General features: G+C 44.3%; 2 protein-coding genes across 5 annotated transcripts in view; both read left to right on the top strand.

Annotated features, from left to right (window-relative positions):
* Positions 1–8,423: 8,423 nt before the first annotated feature.
* Positions 8,424–17,419, top strand: prdm2b (PR domain containing 2, with ZNF domain b). The gene is made up of 4 exons (XM_056437945.1): positions 8,424–8,817; positions 10,536–10,640; positions 10,774–15,281; positions 15,787–17,419. The coding sequence occupies exons 2-4, from the start codon at positions 10,622–10,624 to the stop codon at positions 15,802–15,804; spliced, it is 4,545 nt and encodes a 1,514-aa protein (XP_056293920.1). The 5' UTR covers positions 8,424–8,817; positions 10,536–10,621; the 3' UTR covers positions 15,805–17,419.
* Positions 17,420–21,800: 4,381 nt separating this feature from the next.
* LOC130207947 (kazrin-like) overlaps positions 21,801–23,744 on the top strand; it is a 115,903-nt gene continuing 113,959 nt past the window's right edge. For all 4 annotated transcript variants that reach the window (XM_056436745.1, XM_056436743.1, XM_056436746.1 and 1 more), the window contains exons 1-2: positions 21,801–22,318; positions 22,475–22,570. In XM_056436745.1, coding sequence (XP_056292720.1) covers positions 22,126–22,318; positions 22,475–22,570 — 289 coding nt within the window. In that variant the 5' untranslated portion in view covers positions 21,801–22,125. The remainder of the gene's footprint in view (positions 22,319–22,474; positions 22,571–23,744) is intronic.

The following is a 23,744-nucleotide window of genomic DNA, read 5'->3' as shown; positions in this document are numbered from 1 at the left end:
CCACCATGAGGTATTAAGAGCTTTAACATGATGTGAAATAGTCTCGTAAAAGTCCTTCTCATATTTTACTTACTAAAGGGAATAGTATTCATTCAACAGCATGTTCCTGTTGGTTGAGGTGGAACGATAACATACTTTATTTACTTTTAGGGAGATAAAAGGGTAATCCTGTGGAGTTGTCTTGTAAACAAACAAAGGTTTTATTAACATTCAGTGTCGCTCTAAAAGACATTGTGTGTATTTAAAATCCTGCATTGTTTACATGTTTACATGCATCCATCTTCTTCACTGCCCTTGTTGGCTCATCTCTTCCTTGCATGTTATTGCCGCCTGCTGTTAAATAACCTGAAACCGGTTGCTGGAATCTGTGTCGTGTTGCCCTTGTGCACAAACGCAATACACACAAACCGGAGAGAGGAAAACATTCAGCACTATCCTTAGGTAATTGCAGCATAATAGAACAGTAATAACGGGTACAAATGTTGGCATTGTACGTTTCTGCCAACTATGTTTACATTAAATGTTAAAAGTTTTGTGTTACGTCTAAGTCTTGAGCTATGTAAACTGTTGAATGACTGTTATAAGTATTATTATCTACTTTAGATGGAGATAACATGTAGTGTAAGTGTTTTGAATGCCTGAGTGAACATGTTTTATTTTTGAATAAATGAATGATGAAAACCTTGATGCACTTGTAACTTTACTGGAGATTCTTTGATTGTGTGTCACTAAGCACAAGGTCCTTGTGGGTATAAGAAATATTTTCTTTTGTGGGGGTGCTCAATCAAACATTGTGTACCCTTTAATGGCTAAATGTTCTTTACATCCAGTGTGTACATTTCCATTGGCCTCATGACTCATACATACAGTACAGTATACATACAGCATACGCCTCCGACATGCTGTCTCGGAGCCAAGAATGCCGATCCCTTTTCCTGCTCTGTCATGCGGCATGAGACGGAGAGCCCTCCTATCAATCACACGTTGGCATGCTGCGGCACCGGCTACATGTCCACGGCCCAGCCTGCACAGTCAGTATGTTTAGGATGGTGAGGGGGACACGGTGTACCAAGTGAACGCTTCACACGGGGTTCTGTGTTAACACTGCATATAGTACACAAAGCCCATTTTTATTGTTGCACTTTGTTGAGCCGCAATGAAAAAAAATAGATTTACAAAACCTGGGAGTAAAGACTCGACCAGAATAATGCTTAAAATTTTTATGAATTTACAGTTGTTACTACGGCCTTTACATATGGTGGAAGCCTATTTAATTAGGAGGTCTTAGTGATAACAAATGACATACAACAACACAAGAAGACAAATCAATCACACAAAGCAGACATCATACATACAATTATACATATAAAAAAGTTTAGCAAATATAACTTTATATAAGAAGTGCATTTTATATTTAACATCCAGTATATTCAGGACAGTTAATAAATATGAATGTAGGACCTTTTGTGTATAATGCAAGACTATCCCTACATTTTTTTAGAAAGACTGACAAAGAAAGACTGAAGTTGTTAGATTTATTTTCTTGCATCATTCACTGTGAAAATATGTATTACAATTTTTTTTCAGGAATGCCAGATTATCTTTTCTGTTTTTATGCTTTTAATATTCATGTGAAATGTGATGTACCTGTGATACTCGTGGTCTCTTTACAGAGCATTGTGTTCATAAACTGAACTAAGAGATCTAGTGTCTCCACATTCATTCACTCAGCTCTTTTACAGTAATGATTATATATCCTAGTACTGCAGGACAAATCAAAACTTTTATGTTTTTGTATGTTTGTATATTTGTATGTATTAACCCTTGTGTTGCCTTCGGGTCAGTTTGACCCGATTCAATGTTTCACCCTCCTGTCGCCTTCGGGTCAATATGACCCGATTCAATGTTTAACCCTCCTGTTACCTTTATATTTACTAACATATTTTACCCTTGAGGTCAATATGACCCCAGCTATTAAAATCTCCAGAAAATTATTAGAATTAATATTGTTTTCCAAGTTTAAGTGTGAGGTACTTTATGTTTGTTTGTTGACTCCCGAAAGAACACCGACATTAAACATTGAATCGGGTCAAATTGACCCGAAGGCGACAGGAGGGTTCAATATTGAATCGGGTCAAAATGACCCGAAGGCAACACAAGGGTTAAAATGTATTGAAGGTTTATGTGATGCTAAAATGAGCCCGGTGGCATCAGAGCCTTCCAAATCAAGTGGATATTTTCCAAGGTTAGTCTTTTTGTTCCTCTTTCTGTTCTTACTGTTACTGCAGCTTAGCGAGGAAACAGAGGGATGGACGTTCACATGAAGGGATGGCGAGCACAATCTACAGCCTGGACACAATCTACAGCCCTCATTTTGTGCAAAACAATAGTCTAAAGTTTGTCTTGAGGTGCCTGAGTGAGACACATCGAGTGGATATCTTTTTGTTGGTGCCAAACTTCCTCGTCATTGAAAAGTGTTTCTTCTTCTGCTGTGGTAAAAAGACAAACTATGGAATAAAAAGACTAACTAGAGAAGAGATCTATTAAATCTATCTCAGACTGCTGAAGCATCATATTACTTTCAGAATCACTTTTGAGCATAGTGTTGCACAAAATGAGGGCTGTAGATTTACTTACATCGAAAAAGCTTTAAGAATGTATGATCAGATCACATGGGTGGCTGACTATTGTTAATTATTGCATCCTTTAAGACTGTCATGATTTGTTCAAGAACACTAGTTGATGGACACCCTCCTATGGAAGACGAGGAGTCATAAAAGGCAGGAGGACCTGGGGCAGCTGTCAGCCTGGTAGACATGGGGAGGTCATCAGGGGGAAAGGAATTTGGCAGCGCTTGAGCAGTAAGGGGGAAACCTTGTGAAATAGGGTCATGAATCGGCACATCTGGTTGAGAGATGGTTTATTAAGCGCTGAGCTTACAGACTCTCAAGAAGCAGTTGAGGGACATGAATGGTCCACAACATGACGTGCAAGAACAGGTGGAATAAACACAAATGGAAACTCAAAACAGGAGACGTGATTCATATAAGAACTCTGAATGTGCCGATTGCCAGACTTACAGAGTGATAACCTTGTGTCCTAATGTATGTAGCATGAGGTCATGCCTTAAGATGTAACATATCCCTCATATTCATGAACAGAACTAATTGTGTTACGTGTGTCTCCTGTAAGATTTATGTATGTAAGAACTCAAATAGATGCAGAGACGTGTTGCATGAATGCCCCGGTTTGTCATTCAGAGAAAGGATTTCATTTAGCTACAGAAAGAGGAACAATCAAACCCATTGACCACACAGATAAATGAGTTGTGTATCGGTGCTGTTCTATAGCCACCAAACCTCCTGGCACAGACTTCAATCTGAGGGGGACACAACCTGTTTATGGTAGCACAGCAGCCTCTAGTGGCCACAGACATCGTGATCACAGCCACAGTACCTGGCTTGGCCTTTGAGAGTGAAAGTGACGTGTGTGGACTGAAGTCACAACTCATCCGAACAGGAACTGAATCCTACTGACGCTAATTCCGGTATCAACACCTGCAGAGAACAGAGGACACAAACTGTACAGAGAGATTTTAGTTTGGTCTCAGCTGTTGTTTTGAAGGCAATTTGAATGTGCTATACTTTTCCTTATTTAGGCTGTTAAACAATATGATAATATATACCGTGAGCAGATGAATTAGTCTCTAGCTAAGATGTTCCTACTTCTACTGTTAATTACCGGGCAGCTACAGCATCCCTTTAACATCCCTGTTTTACCAATCAACAGGTCTTCAAATAAAATGTAGACTACTGTAACAAGATGTAGGTATTGATTGTGTAGTATAATTAGTTTTCACTGTGATAGGGGATTTAGAGGCTGTGTTCCCATAATGTGGAACAATTGCACAGTGTTGCTGATCTTTATGTCCATTTGAAGACTTTTGCTCCAAAATGATATTTACCTGTTTATACACCAAGCTAAAACAACGGCATTGTACCGACACAGAAATTTAAAAAAGCTAAATAACAGAAACATGTATAATACAATACAGTTCATCAGCACCACAAACTACATTCTACAAAAAGGACCATGCAGTGCAAATAACACTAAAACAGTTTTATAAAAAACTGAACATTATAAAATTCAACAAAGGAGGATCTATTGCAGGACGTTTATATTAGACTGCATCAGTTTTAGCAAGGCGCACCTAATAAACTGGCTACTGAGTGAATAAAGTGTTTTAGAAAACTAACCTTGAAACTTTGGCATCATATTGCAACTCACGTGAAAATAACTGTATGATGTGTGTTAGCCCACTGATGAAATTGTGTCATATCCTTAAATAAATGAAAAAATGTAAAGCAGTATTTGGGTAAATACTAAGTAAACTATCCAGAAATAAGAAGTTAATTAAATTAAATTCAGTCATACCGAAACAGTGTATATGCTCACAATCCCCTCATTTGTTTTGAACTTTTAAATTAGTCAGTGGTAACCAGTTGGTATTTGTTTTAAAATAAGAGTATTATTCAATAAACAACTCTCAACGGGTAGCCTAAAACATTAAATAAATTTAAAAATAAAGCACCTTTAAGCCTGCACTTGTCTGCTTGTATCAAGTCCTCCTTCGCTTTTCATGGAGGCACAGATGGCTCCAGCCCACAGGCCCATCATGCTCACAGATGAATCTAAGCGAGCTACTTAATTGGCGCGGATCCACGTGAGGCTGCAGCGGGGACCGGACTGCCCGCAGGAGAGGACAGCGGGGAGCCGCCGTCCACACATCCCCAAAACAAACCAAACATTTCTGCTCCATCGCCGTGAGACTGCGCGGCCTCTCCCCAACAACACACCGCGATCCGAGTTACAGAGGCGGCTTTCCACTCAAACCTCCATCCGCCATTTTCAGCAGATTGAAAGCAGGTTGTGCGAGTGTGAGTAGCCGAAACCCCGAGAAACCCTGAGAAACCCCGAGCACCGAGGAAGGAAAAGCAGCGTGCAGCGTGCCAGCATCGGGGAGAATCGGTGTGCACACGGTTTACCAACCAGGTTTTTGTTGTTGTTGCCTTGCTTAACTTTTTGGATGCAAGGAGGCACACCGCTTTAAACACACACTTGCACACACCCACGTTGGCATCTCTCCATATGTTGCTTGAGCTGGAGGGGATTCAAACATGTCTGATCACAATTCCAGCACCAGTGGATTCAAATCAAATCAAATGAACCTACAAGTTCATGTATTTAACAAGGTGATGTAAAGAGGATGCTAATAGCCTATAAGCTCGTACTCTTTGCTTTTGAGATGACCCGGGATCAGTAGGTCGAGAGTCGTTAAAGTCAAAAGATCTGCTCGTGAGGTATGTTTTTATTTTTATTTTGTGAATATTGTTTTAAGTAATTATTCAGAGCCCAAACCCCACAGCACGCAGGCCAGTCAGCTTATTGTGCTCTGGAGCAATTTGCTCTCAAACGGTCAGGATTTGTGTTTTTATTCCAGCATGACTATCACATGGAAACTTGTATAAATAACCACGGGGTAATTTGGCATTCTTTAATTCTTAAAGACATTTCATCTAAAATGTCACATGCTGTAGGCTACAATTACAGCACATCAATTTGAGTGTGCTGCTACTTTTTAATTAGTTTAGTCATAGTCTTATGTCATAAACCTTCATCAAGACTTGGTGCCTACTGTTTTTTGGAAAACTAAACACACAGATTTACTTCTTGCAATCCATAACATTTGTATATTTCCTATGGATGTTCAACATGTCATGTTATATAATTAGATTCGACATCTTTGCAGGGCGTTTATGCATTTTGATAACAACATATTTGATGTATTGCAGCTCATGGCTATCATCGGAGGGACAGTGGAAACGTTGGATGAAGTTCCAGGTCACGTGTGGAAGGGTTTGCCTGACTGTTTGAGTCTTGGACCTTCTGCTGTAAACCAAAGCCGCGTCGGTGAGTACAAGAGTGTCTATTCTGTTTAGATAACCGCAACTTTTAAGGTTCTATAGACGGTACTCAGAGCAATCTGAGTTTCTCTGTGCTTTGTAGACATAGCCCAGACACAGTCGCTCATGCATTTTAGTGCATGTGAGTCTCGCTGGTTTGCACTGCATTCATACAGAGGTTATGTCTGATAACGCCATGTTGAGAGCCGTGTGGCGGCAATAGATATGGTTCGAATTCCGATTGGAGAACCTTGTAAGACCATAGGGAGGTGAAGTGCTGCTCTTTTCTTTTTTCTGGAAAACAAATATATACGGTGTTCAGGAGTGACAGACGAATATATTTTTTTCATCGCGTTTTGAATTGTGCTATAAGTTACGGATGTTTGCTAATTTTAAAAGATTTTTGCTCATTAAGAAAGTTGAATTTTCTCGTAAATGAATACGTAATTAGAAAGATTTCACCAAAAGTTGCACAAGTGTTGTCTCTCACTGGACCTATATTTTTTCTACTGATAGAAGAGTTGCTGGAAGAAACACATCCAGTCATATATTGTCACATCTATGCCTGGAATATAGCTAAATTACCGAACTAGCTAGCAAGCCACTTTGGCCATGTTTGTGTGCACATACCATATTGTGCAAGACGAGTTTCACACAAAACAATACGGTACTTTGGCAAACAATCATGTGTGCATTTCTTGACTTGGAAAACTATCTTTTTAAATTGACAAACATCTTATCTGTAATTCATGGCATAATCCCCCAAAACTTATTTTCTTCTCAGTTGGCTACCAAACAATAATTTTTCAAAATAAGGTCCCATGGGGGACACCAGACGGGGAGGGACTTGACCGGTCTGTTTACATGTTGATTTCAAATCGCATTTTTACTGATTTACAACTTTGAAAATGCCAACCAGCAGCAAATGACAGTGAGACTTGACTGTGTTGTAAAATTAAGTGTCATCAAAAGTGACTTTAAATGCTAGTTATATCATTAGGTGTACGTAGCTATTCTTTGAAAACTGGCAGATAAAGGCTCAAATGTAATGGGTATAAGATGTTTTACTTATTTTTATTTCCAGGTGTCTGGGCCACTCAGTTCATCCCTAAAGGCCAGAGGTTTGGCCCATTTATTGGAGAGAAGAAAAAACGGTCCCAGGTGACTAGTAACGTGTACATGTGGGAGGTACGTTACAGGCTACTCTTTTGGCATTTCTCAATAAAATACTCTGCTGCATAACTAAAATGAGCCCAACTACTTCCTACAGTTTCAGGAGATTGTGTAAGTAACCGACATAATCTATTGTCACCTCTAAGAGTTGTATAATGCATTTACTCAAATATCTCCAGGCACAACTGCTGTTTTGGAAAAAAAAGAAAAGATGCGTTGTTACATTATGACAAATGCTGCTGATTCAGGTTTAAGTTACCACTTGGGTAAAGGCGACTACATTAAGTGCTCCTGTTCAGCTACATATTAAAATCTAATTGTACGTGTGTCCTTAAGGTTTACTTCCCAGCACGGGGCTGGATGTGTGTTGACGCCACAGACCCCATGAAGGGGAACTGGCTGCGATATGTGAACTGGGCACACTCTGGTGAAGAGCAGAACCTCTTCCCCCTGGAGATCAACAGAGCCATTTACTACAAAGTGTTAAGGGTAGGTAAAGTGCATAAATGCAGCCTGTAGGTCATACAACCAGGGGCAAATGTGGAGATAAATGTTAAAATCACCAATGTATAATACTGTGCAGTTCATCACCACTGCAAACTACACCCCCAATAATAAACATGAAGTGAAGGTAATTATAAAAATGTCAATCAAAACTCCACCTAATTATTATTATTATTATTTTAAAGGTTGGCTAGAAGAGAACCTTCCACCACTGGATAAAACAGTGGATACATGCATCAGTTTGAATTCCCTATACCTGTGATGTATGAAAGCTTAACACTCATTAAGATTCATGTAAATCAACAACAAAAAAGTGGTTAAAATGCAGTTATGCTATCTACATCCCACAATAAACGTGCAATCCAAAAATGTGCACTATCGGTGAATATGCTGCAGACTATGGTGAAAACACTGTCAAATTCCACCCCCCACCTCAGACAGATAAGATGCACAGTGGCCCAAATATCCCCCTTGCCTCCCAGCAAGCCGAGCTGTGATTGGTGGCCGACCTCATCTCTCATTGTTGCAGCCTATCGGGCCGGGAGAGGAGCTGCTGGTGTGGTACACTGTGGAAGACAACCCTGAGATAACAGCTGCACTGGAGGAAGAAAGAGCCAGCAGTCAGAGCAGGACAAATTCACCCAGGGCGAAGCGAGGTGAGGCCTTACTTCCATTCACCGAGATGCCATTTGTAACTCCGCGTCGGTGCCCCGATGTGAGCGCCGCCCGCGCGGCCGCCGCGCCGACTCGGCCACGGGTTGATTTCTTCGCTGCTCAGTCGAAGTTGTAACAGGGGGAGCTAACGTTAGCTAGCTGGCTGCCAGTGACGGCCAGTGACGGCAGGCTAGTGGGAGCTAACGTGAACGATGTGTTGGAGCTTTTCTCCACTTTCACACCCGACCCGAAACTCGTCGGTGCGAGCAGATTAACGAGCGAATAACGAGCGATCCGGCCAACTCGCCCCCGTTAGATCGCACGTGTGGCTGTCAAACGGGCCGCCGGGGGCAACTTTTAGCTGCTTTTCCTCCTCCTCTGGGTCCTGACGGTGTCGAGGATGTGACCTTCCTTGAGTTCCTTAAGCATGAACGCCATCCATCGGCGAGCCTCTACTTGATGGTGGCCTAGCAGCTTTGGCTAGTTAGCCCGCTGCCTTATCCGACTGCGGGCTGACTGTTGCGTATGTATTGGACACCGACATGAGATGTAGGCGCCGTGTGCGCTGGGGGGGTTTCTAAAATGATCTTTCTCTCGGTTTTGGGTCCACAATAACCGGTTCATCGAGTTGTCAGACTTGGGTGTTGCATGCTAGCGTGAAGCTAAACAGCTAATGTCTGAGAGCACGGAAATCAGTACAGGGTCGAGGGGCAGATGGCAAACTGAGAGGAGTGTATTGTTATTAACAACTTATTATATCGATACGACGGGCGGACTGTTGACGCAGAGGCTCTCTTTATGATCCGCTGCTGTGGTGTTATAGCCCGGTTTCATATCAATAACATGTTGACAGACAAACACAACCGGGAAATAACGCCACATAAACGTCATGTTGTCAACCTTTTATAATCACGTTACAGGTTGTATTCAGCAAATGAACCTGGAAAAAGTACAACATTTTGTAAAACAATCGGCATGGCAGCTATATGTCACCATTACATATGTTTGTCCTCCCAGTATGAACTTTGGACATAGTCTCTCCATCTTATGGGTCGTGTGTGAAATTCAATGTGAGGCCATTAAGAAGAGGAGAACTGGGGGGAAATACTTCTTGTTCTGATAAATGCTTGCAGAGGTTATTCAGAGACTGACTTTTCACGTGGATGAAATTGAATAAACACTTAAATGCAGGCAACATAAAGAATGTAGCACTGAAAAAAGTTGGGAAACAAAATGTAAGGGCGGAGAGCTACATTTCCTGAGTTTTTATTCGAGCTTTACAATGGGTCTTGTGCCATTTCTTATGTGCCCAACAGGAAGTGGCTTCGAGCACATCACCTCTTTATGCTGCAGCGTTGTGGCTTTTGGCAGCCCTTTACTGCGCTGCAAAGTCAACCTTGGTGACGTTAGCTTACCTATCCTGCGAGCTTCATCTGAATTTCAAACACAGTGCTTGTTATGTAACCGTTGTATGTCGGGGTCGGTGTGCTCGCACATCAACTGTTTGGATTTGGAAAAGAATCACAGAAGGGCTAGGGCCCCCACATGATAGTTACATGATGACAATGATTGTGTCGTTAAGCAGAATACCTGCGACCATGCTGGTCAGATGACGGACCTGCAGCACGTGTTTCTCTGGTATAAATAAAGCCTTGTAGTCCAGGTCAGGTGACCTTGTTGACAGTCTTCATGATGAGGAGGTCCCAGGAAAGCTGAGCTTGAGTCAGGCAGGGGTTAGACATTTAAATTACTGATGCATGCAAGCTCATCATTCTGAGTGCAACACAAGGCTGTTTTCTGCTATGATTTGGTGTCGTAATTTAAGCACACAAGGTGAACAAGAAAAACCGTTTTTCAAGTCCTATGAGCATCGGTTTCATGGCACTAATACTCATATATTACACCTGTTGGTCTTTTTTAAAGTCACATCTAAGTCTTGGCATCCCTCCTTCTAGAATTGCGTTTGATATAAATGACCAACGCCTGCTATTTAGCCAGAAATAATAAGACTCAAATGCACATCGACCATATTCTTAATATGGATGTTTAAGAAATTTCATTTTTACTTGTAGATTGTTGCGGAAGATTCTGCACATGTCATATTTGTGGGAAACACCTAGCACTGGATACAAAATATCTTTATACTAATATTAGGTTTTTGCCAATCTTCCTTTTTAAACCAGTGTTTGCGTATGATCAAGTCTGATACAGAGGCGTGTGTGTGTGTGTGTGTGCTTGCAGCCAGAAGAAAGCTGCTGGAGAGAGCCAGACAGGCTGGTTTGGGTGGATTCAAGAAAACAAGCGTAACCAAACCTACTGTCAAGGAGATGTGGGATGGAGAAGAAGGTAAGGTGATTTATTTTTGTGGATAATTGGCTGATTTTTAACCCACTCATTTATTAACATGTCTCAGGTAGTTACTTAGCTTATTTATTTCAGGAAAAAGCATAACTTTACACTCTTGCTAATTTGTTTACAGGTCTGAAGGAGGAGGACGAGAGGCCATCCACCTTAGGGCCCTCACAGGAACCCCAGGAAACCCACCCCATGAGAAACACTGACTGTAGGGACGTGGAGGACATGTCAACAGTGATGACTCGCAGGGGAAATGGGGAGGAAGAAGAGGAGGATGCTGATGATTTGGAGGAACAAACCGCTCAGTGTTCACCTGCGGCAGATTCCATACAAAATAAACAACCGGGCTCTTTGCTGACCCGCGGGGAAGAAAGCCATAAGGATCCACAGGGAACGGTTGAGTCTTCCTCGCTTGCAGGGCAAGAACCACAGGTTGATCCTGATCCTGATCTTGACCCCGACCCCGATGATGATCTTGAGGGCGACCCCCATGGAGAGTCACATCCCTGTCAGCACTGTGAGCGCCACTTCTCCACCAGACAGGGTCTGGAACGTCACATACACATTCACGCCATCACTAACCAGCAAACGCAACTGTTCAAGTGCCGGTACTGCAGTAAATCCTTTGGCTCACAGGTGGGCCGGCGGCGGCATGAGAGACGGCACGAGAGTGGGCTTAAAAAAAGGCCTGGCTCTCTGGCAGGCACTGCCAGTCTACTCAGTCCTGTGATGCAGACTGGTGGGTCAAGTCCCGACTGCACCAGCCCGACCAGTCACTATATAGCCATAGGGTCCCAGGTTACTGGAGGACCTCTGCACAACTCTGAGATGCAGAAAAAGGAGTTGGAGCCTTATGCTGACCGCCCTTTTATATTGGATGAAAATGGGGAGTCAAAGGAACTCCATCCCTGCAAATACTGTAATAAAGCGTTTGGCACACACACAAACATGCGTCGACATCAACGGAGAATACATGAACGGCACTTATTACCAAAGGGTGTTCGCAGGAAAGGCATGATGCTGCAAGCGGCGTCAGTGCAGAAGCAGCAGCAGCCTGATGAGTCACCGAGCATCAGCCCTCCGCCCGTCTACGTGCCCAGTGCCGACACAGAAGACGAGGCAGACGGGGACGATTACGCAATCGACATTTCTAAAAACATCTCTGAGAATTTGAGCTTCTACATTGACGGCAAGATTGTGTCCACTAGTTCAGTGAGCAGCTGTGAGGTGATCGAGGTGGACTCCAGATCTGCGGCTCTGTTCGGTCTGGACACGGTCATCATCAGTCCACATCAGATCAGTCAGGCGCTGAAGGTCGAGGGTCGAACCAGCGTTGTGAAGCAATTCTCCAACATTGGCCAGCCGGCAACAAAAAGAAGAACATCCACACCCCCATTTGTTCCCAGCCTTAAAGTCGAGATGGAGTCGGCATCTCTCGCAGCCTCTTCATTGTCTTCATCCTCTTCTACATCTTCCTCATCTAACCTGTTAGTGGGTGGACTGTTTCAACAAGCTGCCGATTCATCCGCATTTCAACGGGAGAAAAGCGTTTATCTCTCACCGAAACTCAAACAGCTCCTTCAGACACAAGACATTCAGAAATCAACCCTCACCCTGATAACAGAAAGCCATAGACTGGCCTCACCGCTGTCGGTCACCCAGCTGCCAGGGGCTTCCGGCCGATTTAAAAGAAGAACATCCTCTCCCCCGTCATCTCCACAACTCAGCCCGGCGTGTAAAACGGAGAGCTGTAAACCCGAGGTGGTGAGCTCATTCGCCTTAAAGGTGCCAAAGCTCGAGAGCTTCAGTGCATCACCTCCTGGGAGCTTACTGGACAAGGAAGATGGAGACGGCCTCAACCTTTCTGATGATAATATGCACGGCCAAACCTCGTCTAACAGCGGTGGAAACTCCTGCAATCAGCAGCCCTTGGATCTGTCGAACTCCGTCACCAGGAGGAGGGACAGCTCCAACAAGGTGCTCGGGGATTCGGCTCTTGATTTAAGTTTCCAACGGAAGAGCAACGTCGAGCCTGAACTGAAGGGAGGTCCGGCGCCACAGCCACTGATAAAAAAGAGAAAGCCGAACACTAGCATGCTTGAAAAGGTGCTGATGAATGATTATTTAGGTCTGCCGTTGCCAGGAGATGAGGGCCCCATGGCCGGAGCAAATTTGAGTTGTTTCCACTCGCGCTCACCGAGCATCGCGACAGAATCTGCCCACCCCTCTCCACCCTCTTTGACCCCCGTCACCATGAACCCCTCTTCCCCCGGCAACTCCAGCGGGACCTCCCCGACACCACCACCCCCTCTACTCCCCACCATACCATCTTCGCCGGCTCTGCCGAGCTCTCCTCTTTCTCAGCCTTCAGACTCCTGTGTCCAGAGGTCTCTTCCTGTCCTCTCGCCAAAAATGTCTCCAAGATCAGTTGAACACCATCCCCCGTCGGGCTCCGAGGACAATTTGTTTGCCGAGGAAGACAAAGAGGAGGAAGGGAACCATAGCTCTGAGCCACGGGACTTCCCCAACACTCCACTTAAAGATCCCGTTCATCGCTCGGCGTCGTTAAGCCCTCCTGAGCCGACATCGATGGATCTGGCCGCCGTGGAAGGAGATATATCCCTGACTGCATCTTCCGCCGCAGTGGCAAATGGTCAAATGAACCAAAACCGTGACTCGTTAACAGAAGAATCTCTTGCTGCCCTCTCACCCCAGCCAGAATCTTCATCTTCCTCATCATCATCTCCTCCTCCTGCATCGCAGGATCCATCCCCAACACTGGTTTTACAATCCGTCCCTCAGATTAAGATAAAAGAAGAGCCCGAGTCCTGCATAGATGAGCTGCCGGTTCTGAATCGTGCCCCTCCGGGCGCGGTTGCCTCTTCGCCGCAGCCGGCCGCTCCCGATAAACCGTCTGATAAAACCTCTGTGGCGGAGGAAGGCGACTCGACGTACAGCAAGACCTTTGTGTGCAACGTGTGCGAGGAGCCGTTCGACTCCATCAAAGAGCTCAGCGGACACATCACCGAGCACGCTGCCGATCGGCCCTTCAAGTGTGAATTCTGCGTGCAGCTGTTTGGCGACGCTCCGGCCCTCCTGGCTCACCGGACAGCACTACACGGCGTGGGCAAGATCTTTGTGTGCTCCGTCTGTTCCAAGGAGTTTGCATTTCTCTGTAACCTCCAGCAGCACCAAAAGGATTTGCATCCAAATGAGACGTGTTCGCACGCCACTGTGGAAAGTGGCAAGCTTAGGCCACAAAACTACACGGATCCATCCAGAGCCAAAGAGGAAAGCAGTCCTTCAACACCAGCACCGGAGACGGCTGATGGATCTGCTCCGCACAGTGACGCCGAAAAAGAAGAGCCCGATGTTAACGGGAATCATACGGAGGACCCCAACGAGGAGCTGTACACTACAATAAAGATCATGGCCTCAGAAGGAGGGAAGCCTAAAGGCCCGGATGTTCGCCTTGGCATTAACCAACACTACCCCAGTTATAAGCCACCCCCGTTTCCTTATCATAGCCGTTCCCACGCCGGATCGGTGGCTTCAGCTACGAACTTCACCACCCACAACATCCCACAAACTTTTAGCACTGCCATACGCTGCACAAAATGTGGCAACAGCTTCGACAACATGCCTGAGTTGCACAAGCACATTTTGGCCTGTGCCAGTGCCAGTGATAAGAAGCGCTACACTCCCAAGAAAAACCCCATCCCCCTCAAGCAAATAGTGAAGAGTCCGAACGGAGTCGTGTCAACCTCGGCAGCCATTGCAGGCCAGAGCCCGTTTCGTAGGATGGGTCAGCCAAAGAGACTCAACTTTAATCAAGATACAAACGGGAAAACTAAAATGAGTGCGCTCAGTAAGAAGAAAAACCAGCTCGTCCAGAAGGCGATCACACAGAAAAATAAAGCTGCCACTTCTGCAAAGAAGGCTACTGTGAAAGTTGAAGAAGAGCTGGCCTCTAACGTTTGCCCCCACTGCAGTCGGGAGTTTACTTATCCCGCAAGTCTCAGTAAACACATGGCAGTCAGCTGTCCCATGAAGCCTGTTGTTAAAAAGGGCAAAAAAAGTCTCGCAGAGGTGAAAAAAGAGGCGTTGTCAGCGGTAGATAAACACATCAAGCTTAGAAAGAAAGCCTCAGACTTTGAAATACCGCAGACGGAGCGGGAGCCTAAACCCCTCGGAAAGACCAGAGCTCGCAGCTCCGGAGCAGCCGACCCCGAACCCGCCCCGGCACACAAAGGGAAACCCGCCGCTCCGCTGGGCCGACTAAAGAGGCCCGCCTCGTTCCCAGCACCGGTTTCTGCAAGCAAGAAAGCGAAGAAGGGCCACGTTCAGTCTCTACCTCCATCCCCGTCGGACCCCGACGCTCCCAGTGTGACCGCACACCAACGGCCAGCCGTGAGAATGCAGCGTGTGGGCAAAGAGGCAGCGCCCAAGAGATCAGCCGAGGCCAAATCACCGCCGCCGGCGCAACAGCTGAAGAGAGAGGAGCGCTTCTCACTTCGAATGAGGGAGAGAGTCGGTGGTCCAGTCACCAGGAGCTTACAAATGGTCAACGCCGCTCCTTCTGTTGAAGTGAAAACGGAGGAGCCACCAACTCAAGAGCCAAAAGAGACTCAGGTGAGACGTTGTTTGTTTCTTTGACGCGCTCGTTTTGTCGCGTCCACCTGGGCACGGGCAAATGTTCAGTCTCCACCAAAAAGAATGAATTAAAATCAGAAATAATTAATTAATCCCTGGGGAGAAACATGTGAAACGCTGTGAACTTAACTTTTGAATCGCAAATTCTTGTCACAGAAGTGTCACAATTGTGTAATAACTATGGACTGTGTGGACAATCTTGATTTTAATATTGTTTTAACTGGGGGATAAGTGGGTTAGACATGGTTTTAATAAATTAGATACCCGCTGATATATTTTGTTCTTTATAAAACTCTTTTATGTTAATATCAACATCAGAAGACCTAAATCTAAACATCGGTTTCATAGAAGTACTGTTGGACACCTCAATTTTGACGACATTTACCAATATGTTTAAAGCCCAAACGCTCATGTCCGCCGTTGGTTTATCGCTGTGTCGCCACCGTTCTCTGTTGGTAAACGTTGTCTGTCTCGTGTGTTCCAGGAAGTGCTGATGAAGTGAGCCATGTGGACACTGTTGAGTTCATCGGGGTACCCGGTTCTCACCTCTCAGGCGACGCTCTGGACTAATCAAGGCACTGACGGCACTGAGGTCAACCTTTTGTGGTGGGATTATTCACATAAAACACGTGAAGTCTCTCAACTGCCTTTGCTGGATTTAAGGAGGGAACTCTCTTTATCTTCCATCTATCTTATGAACTGAACTGAGCCTTGATTTTAGCCAGCCTTGCAAAAAAAATTAAAAAGAAACTGTAAATGACAATGAGTTAATATATACAATACGAGTCATTACTTGACCCAAAACAGTAACATTAGGGCTCCGTGATGTTGGAAAGCTGATATATTGCAAATGGCAATCATGTATCAGCGAGGGTTAGGAAAATAATTTATTCTTTTGTTCCATATTTTCCCCCTTTGGTTGTTTTAGTTTTTTGGATGTTTCCAGAGTCTCTTAATGCATGTGCAGAATAGAGCATAAACTAGACTACGCCAATTTCCAAATTTCTCCCAAAGGGCACCTACTTCAGTTTATACATGATTTGCAAAGTATGTATGTTTGATTTCAATTTCTGTAGTCATTATATTGTAGAATATATCTTGCTGGTATATTTTTGTTTGGGAAACAAAAATGAAAATGGCAGTCGTTTGCTGCAATAATTGGTCCTCAGGAACACTGTATATCTGTGTGGTAAGTATGTGTCTGGTTATAGTTGGATGTGTGACCTGACAGCTATTCCTTTGGATAATTCTCAAGTATGTCATGTTTTTGCTTGGTTTCTCATATTCTTGTTTATCTGACGTTGGCAGTTAATTCGAGGTGTAAATTGATAGAAATTATTTTGTATTCTCCTAAAAATGACGTCCGTCTTGAAAATTATTTTTAATAACACTCATTCAGCCCAGTGTTTCTTGCAGCACTTTAAAACAATCTGTCTAGCTGGATCGGTAAGATTGGCTCAATTGAACGGTGAATAATGGAATGTATTCAGACACTTTGCAGACACTGGTATCTTGCACCAAATTGGTGCAAAGCAATCATCTTATCTCAAATGCTACTTTTACTTCTTTAAATTGGTTGTTTCCGTTAAGCAATTTGACACATGAACCAACTTTTATATGCCAAAATGCATGATTGATGACTCAATTCCTCAAATATGGTGAATGCAGCAGCTTTTTGTTTTTGTCTGCGTAAGTGGATGCGTGCAAAGATGTTTCATGTGTCGATCTTTTTTCAGGAGCCATACCATAATAACCTAAATGCACAACTTTTCAACTGAGGACAAAGTCATCTTTGTTTGTGTGCGTTATATCTGGCAGGTTTGTACCGATGGAAAGCTTCTTATTTTCAGTTAATATTTTCCAGTGCTCATCCCACTGACTCACCATATCCAGTTGTACCACAGGCAGTGCTTGAACGCGTGTAGCATGTTATGGGAAAGTAAATTGAACAATATGATTTGAAACTAACTTAATTTCCACATGGAATCTTCATGTTTGCCTTTCAGCATCAAGATTATGTATTTAAGGATGAACAAAGACAAAAATTCCAAATGACCTCAAGTAAAACATTGCTGTAATTGACATAATAATACAAATAAAAAGTTTTTCAAATTGTGTTTAAGCTTTTATTGTTTTTGCTTACAGGGTTTTTAATTATTCAAGCTCTATTATTCAAACCGGAAAGGGAATGGGTGGAAGTTGATCCAGGTCCATTTCAACTCAGTTTCCTACTTTATAGAAAAGGAGTTTTCAAGTTCATGTATCACTACATCATGGTTTACGGCTTATATAAAAATCAATTCCTTTGAATGGGGAGAGAGGAAATGATTAATCTTTTGAGGGTATTTCATTCACTGGGACCTTTTCTCATTTTATTTCTTTATTTTAAATATATAATAGGTGTTTCGGCTGTAATAAAGTTGCCCAAATTACATTTGCTGATTGCCTTCTCCACTTGCAGCCTGACGGGGACCTGTATAGCATCATGAAATAGACCTTTAGTTTCCGTTGTGATTGGTTAAGATCGAGGGCGGTGCTTCACATAAATCAGATTTTAAGTTGCTGCCTCTAATCCGCAGGTCAGCGAGCTGCTGCCGGAGGGCCACGGCCATCGGCGGCCCGCGAGATCCGTTTCTATTTTAGGAACAGTGCACTTGTCAGGTTGATATGTGAGTTCTACAGCACCGTATATCCTCACCTCTGCCGTGCACCTTCACCTTGAGGAGGGAAACGGGAGCAAACGCTGCAAGAGGAGTTTTTCACTCATATTTGATTTCTCATTAAATAGCCGATTTTTGTGTCGGTTGAACTTCAAACATGTCAAATATTTTCTGTAAAATGAAGCCTGGTTATTACTCTTAGCATGTGTTGATTAAGGACCACTTTGTAACTGTCTTATTAGTTTATTGGCCACTGCCATTAAATCACGGCGGGACGAATGTGCAGTGTTGTGCACACAATCATGGAGCAGCTCTATTCAACCATGACCTCCTTTTGATGCTCCATGGCAGCCGCACAGTTCATGTTTTTTCATTAATCATAGACAAAGTGTAACAAAACTGTTTTGAACTGCATCAAAAGGTAAATGTACTATAAATATAATGTAATTTAATCAAACCTATAAAGCTAATTTAGTCACCCAACACAAGAAAATAACTTGAAATAAACCGAATACCAAAGCAGGTACATGGTTATGTGGAAAACTAAGTCTCCGAGGAGAAGTGTTGGCAGAACATATATTAAAAATAAAGTCCACACTTCTGTCACAGTAAACTTCTTCCAATGTTCAAAAATCTTTTTTGGTATAATTAATTCATGCTTGAAATAAATCCGAATAAAGTAAATATTCATGAGTTGCAGTCTAGCAGCTTTAGAAATATACCCTTTCCCTCACGTAATAATAAAGTTAATAAAACTGTTTGTTATTAGAGCATTGCATATTCTAAAAAACAGTGGTGTATTAACAGAGCTATGATACAAAAGCATCTCAGAATCACTGATGGCACATTTGTCACCAAGGTCTCATCTGGCACATGTGCATCTGCCGAGATTATTTTGGTCCAGAGCCGATCCATCAGGCTCACGTACTTTAATGAGCTATGAAGCCCACCGGACGGAGCGGAGCAGAAACGAGCCTCTGGCTTTGGGAACAAACTTGGAGAACTGTGACGTCTTGTGGCTAGATCTTCACATGAGGTTATCGTGTTGATGGATGGGGTCATGAATGAAATCCAATCTGTATGTTGGATGTGATCCACAGGCTGGATTTTCCTTTATTTAGAGGGATGGGGAGATGTCTTTATTTGCCCCAGTGCCATGATGGCGTAGTTTATGACTGGATGTGGTTTATGACTGTTCAGCTGTGTGGAAGGCCGGCCTCTTGCAAGAGTGCTGCACCATACTTATGCTGTCGCGGTGAAATATCGCCACACTCTCTCTTGATTGTTGTGTACGGTGCTTCAACCCTATTCATAAAAATGTAATTCCATGCAGCTCTGTGCCTGGCTTCACGAAATAAACTACGATCCCCCCAGAGAGGCAGCTTTAATGCGTAGAAGAGCGCCGAGGCTGCTTAAGGGGCTCGGTGCTCAATTACCACGTTCAGAAAGTTCACGACAAGCATCTGTTTGTGGAAATAGACTCAAAGTAGTATGCACTAATATTATTCTACATAATTGGTGTCATGAGTGTAACGTAATAGAGTGTATTGGAGACTTTTATTATAACAAGATGTCACTGATCAGTGAAAACCTTAGTTATCTCCACATTTTTAGATAAACAGGGTTATATAACTGGAAACTACGATTTCATCCACCTCTTACAGAGTAACTGAACAGCACTTTGTCCTCTCTCTGTTTGATCGTTTCAAGTCGGTTTCACCTCTGAACACACCCGCTGTTAGGCGTGGTGGTGTTCGATGAGCCACGTGCTCTGTTTAACCTGTAACCACACCCAATAGTGATGTCACCAGGCCCTGAAGTACACATATCCTGCACTGCAGCAAGGTGGAAAGCAAAGGCAGGATTGTCAGGGGGAGTGAGGTTACTCTTTCAGTTAAATAAAGCCATAAAAACAGTGCTAACATACTGATGTTGATATGTTTATCGTATTAATTTGTATGTAATTCTATTCCATTGAGCAGGTATCCCACAGGATGTTAAGCCTTGGTATAATATTATGATTTGTTATTAATTATTTTCATCATCTTTTGATCTGCTATGGATTCAGCTCGGCTGTGAGTTGCATCATGAGCTAGTGTTTTCCTTTTCTGACAACAAAAGATCTGGTTGAATATGAAGAGTCTGGATCCGACCGGACCGCTGGTTTTAAACTGGGATTTGTCTTCGAGAGAATGATCGCCCGCCAGTGAGTGGGAGGGAATGACAGCTGCTCATATATGACAATATACAGCCTCCAAAAAAACCCACTCTGCCTCTACTTCCTGTTCAAAGAGAATGGCATTAAAGCTGATGGAGGCGGAGTGGAGGATTATTCTGTCGGGCTTTAGTCTCTACACTTGAAAGTGAAGTTGTGTCTCCAGTCTTCTCGTCTGTAAACATGTCTGCATTCAGTGTGACCTCAGTATTCTTCACATTTTAGTTATGTTTGATACTGCCACATGCGGTCTGTTGTTACTGCTTCTGACCATAAGGATGCAATCACTACTGAACCTGCTCTGAAGCAAACACATTCATTTCAGAGCTATTTGGTTTTCATGTCTCTCAGTTTTTTTCTCTCACCTGCAGAACCACCTGCTTGAAATCAGCCCACCACCCGAGCCTTCCTCCGAGCTCCCGCTGTGGTCCGGCGAGGGTCCTGCCATTTCCTTTCAAAACAGGAGGATGTGATGCGGGGATGTAAGTGCTGCGGTCAGGTCCCCGGTGTGAGAGATGGCTCCATGACAATGGGCTTCCTGGCAATTTTTTTCTTCTTCTTGTTGCTCAAGAGGAAATCGGTTGTTTAACGCAGGTTTACACGCTTCAGAAAGGTTAGACAGCGCAGCGATGAATAACATGTCTGTGGGAGAGGTCTCCATGCCAACAGCGGCACAGTCCAATATCTGTGCCTCTAAGGCCTGAGATGGTATTTTAAGACCTTAAGATAAGATATTTATAGTCCTCAGTGGGGGAAATAACAGTCATCACAGTATAGTCACTGATAAAACGAATAATAAAATAGAAACAAGTAAAATATATAATATTAAAAAAAAAAAATCAGTAGAATATATATAGCATTAAAAACAGTAGAATATATATACTGACTGAATAAAAGTATATATATATATATAAACAAAGTATATAAACAAAAAGTACTTCAGCATATTGCACATGTTGTTGCACCAGGTAGTGGTAGAGTGATAAAGTGATAATGTGTGCTCATTTGATCTTATGACTTAATTTGTTGATGCATGCCAGAACATCTCATATTTCACCGCTTCAATGTGGCTGTTGCACTGCAAACCGAGGCAAGTACGAGTTTATAAGAGTTATTTTTTTGTTGAGTACGAGCTAATTACATTTTTTATACTCAGCAGTTTTCGACAATTCCTTTTCAAGATGAAGCCTCTGGAAACCACCAGCTGTACCAGCCCTACTTTTCACTTTTTTTCCCCCATCCCTCCACTTTCTCATCCTCTTTTTTTTTGCCTCAGTGCTGGGGGAAGATGAAGCACTCGAGTTTGCTAGAATCTGTTTCCCAGCAGCGGACCGAGCTTTAAGATGGATCGAGGGGATTTGCATGGGGTTGGGTGGAGAAAGTAAGAGGTGTGTGTGTGTGTGTGTGTGTGTGAGAGAGAGAGAGAGAGATGTTGCTGCTGAGGCACAGCAAATGAGTTGAGAGGGAGGAGGGAGAGGGAGAGAGGCAGAGAGGGAGAGGGAGAGGGAGAGAAAGGGAGGAGAGAGAGGGAGGAGGGAGAGGGAGAGAGGCAGAGAGGGAGAGGGAGAGAGAGAAAGGGAGGAGGGAGAGGGAGGAGTGAGAGAAAAGGGGCATCGTCACACAGATCAGAAGACTACAGTCCCGTCCGGTGCCCAGAGGACAACCACTGCTGTCTCCTCACACGAGTGCCGAGGGAGGATCGACTTCTACCTGCCGGAGACGCAGTGCTCCCCCCTCGCCTCTCCTCTTCTTTGCTCTTCCCTTCAACCCAGCCTGTCTGGAGCTGCAGAGGACTGTCAGCCTGTACAGACGAAGCACAAGATCAGAGTGTTGGCAGAGCAACTGTGCCTACAGCTCTGCTGCCTGCTCTGCCACGCTCACACACGCACAGCAAAATGCTTTCACAGGCACTCATTCAGAGAACTTTCTCCTGCGCGCACATACTTACATGCTGACAAGCTGGCAGGCAGGCAGGCACGCCCCCTTCCCTTCTCTGTGCGGCGAGCAATTCTGCTCATATTGGTGTGAGCAGCGAGGGGCTGTACTTCGCTCCTCCTCCTCCTCAGCAGCAGCAGCAGCAGGACGGGTCCAGAGGCGAGCAGTCATCACCAGAGATCACACACCAGCTTCGACAGCTGAAGGCAAGAGCACTCCCCCCTCTCCTCCTCCGCAACCCCCCTGCCCCTCCCACATGCCTTCTTCCCTTTCCTCTTTTTTGCATCTCCGCTTGTCTATCTTGATGTGACGCAGTGTTGCTGACCTTCCCTCATCCCCCTCCTCTCTCTCTTTCCCCTCAGCGTGTGCCAGTGGGACAGCCATGGAGGACACCCTCACCTGCAGCCATGCCACCTTCTCCCAGGTGTTTGGACGCCAGGGACAGCTCATGCAAGCCAGTGAGTAACCACAATTACACTTTCTGACAAATCAATAGCCGGCTGCATGTCCCGCATGTCAGTGTAACTGAGCTCCACCGTCTGCATTTCCTCCCTGCATCCCATCCTCAATCTGATTGCGATTTCAATCAAGCTGATGCTCAGAGGTTTAAGGTACAAAAGATGACAACATCATGGCTTAAGTCTCCCTGGGCTGCTGCTGTGACTGAGCATTGAGTTTTTTCTGGAATACAAATAAAAACTGGGTTATTTTTGGGACGGATGTCAGAGATGTGCGTGCTTAAATCTGTCCTTCTGTACACATGACATCTATTGCATCTGTCCATCCTGGAGAGGGATCCTCCTCTGTTGCTCTCCTGAAGGTTTCTTCCCTTTTTCCCCCCTGAAGGGTTATTTGGGAGTTTTTCCTGGTCCGATGTGAGGTTTTGGGGCAGGGATGTCTATGTGTACAGATTGTAAAGCACTCCGAGACAAATTTGTAATTTGTGAAATTGGGCTATACAAATAAACTGAATTGAATTGAATTGAATTATGTAAAGCAGGGGTGCTTCAGCTTTGCGGCTACTTATTATCATGACGTCAAGGCACATGACTGACCGGGGGGGGTGCAGTGCTCACACCGCGCTGCGCCTGAGAAGAGGTTTAGTTGGCTGAAGGGTGTGCTTTTCACTGCCGCGCACCGCGCCGAGATGAGTTGATGACGGGGAAACCAGGTCGCAGGTCGCGCACGAGACGGCGGGCACGGGATCGTTACCGTTACACGTACGAACACAGAACAGCCGTGCTGCCTGCTGCTGTAATGGCGCGCTAGAGAAACGGGGGGGGGGGCAATTTCTTTTTTTGTGCGATCTGCGATCTACCACGCCGCGATCGACTGGCAGGTCGCCGCGATCGACCGGTCGATCGCGATCGACGTATTGAGCACCCCTGATGTAAAGGGAAAGAAAGGAATAATCACTTAGATAGTGGTTGATGTTTCTGTTAGCTCAGCAGGTTGCCGTACAAAAGCCTGTCGTTTTCAGACAGTATACAGGTTGAACTCGGGGCTGTGGCTCAGCTGTGCTGGGGGGCGCATTTTGACAAAGAGGGCACTTTATGGGGACAGAGGAAGATAAGTCATAAAAAGGCTTTTTGTGTGTATTAGTTAGTGTTTTGTTAACAGAACAGTTCTGCA

Source organism: Pseudoliparis swirei, chromosome 18 (assembly GCF_029220125.1).
Source record: "Pseudoliparis swirei isolate HS2019 ecotype Mariana Trench chromosome 18, NWPU_hadal_v1, whole genome shotgun sequence".
Classification (NCBI taxonomy): Eukaryota; Metazoa; Chordata; class Actinopteri; order Perciformes; family Liparidae; genus Pseudoliparis; species Pseudoliparis swirei.
Note: the sequence above shows the minus strand (reverse complement) of the source record. Positions and strands in the feature narration are given on the sequence as shown.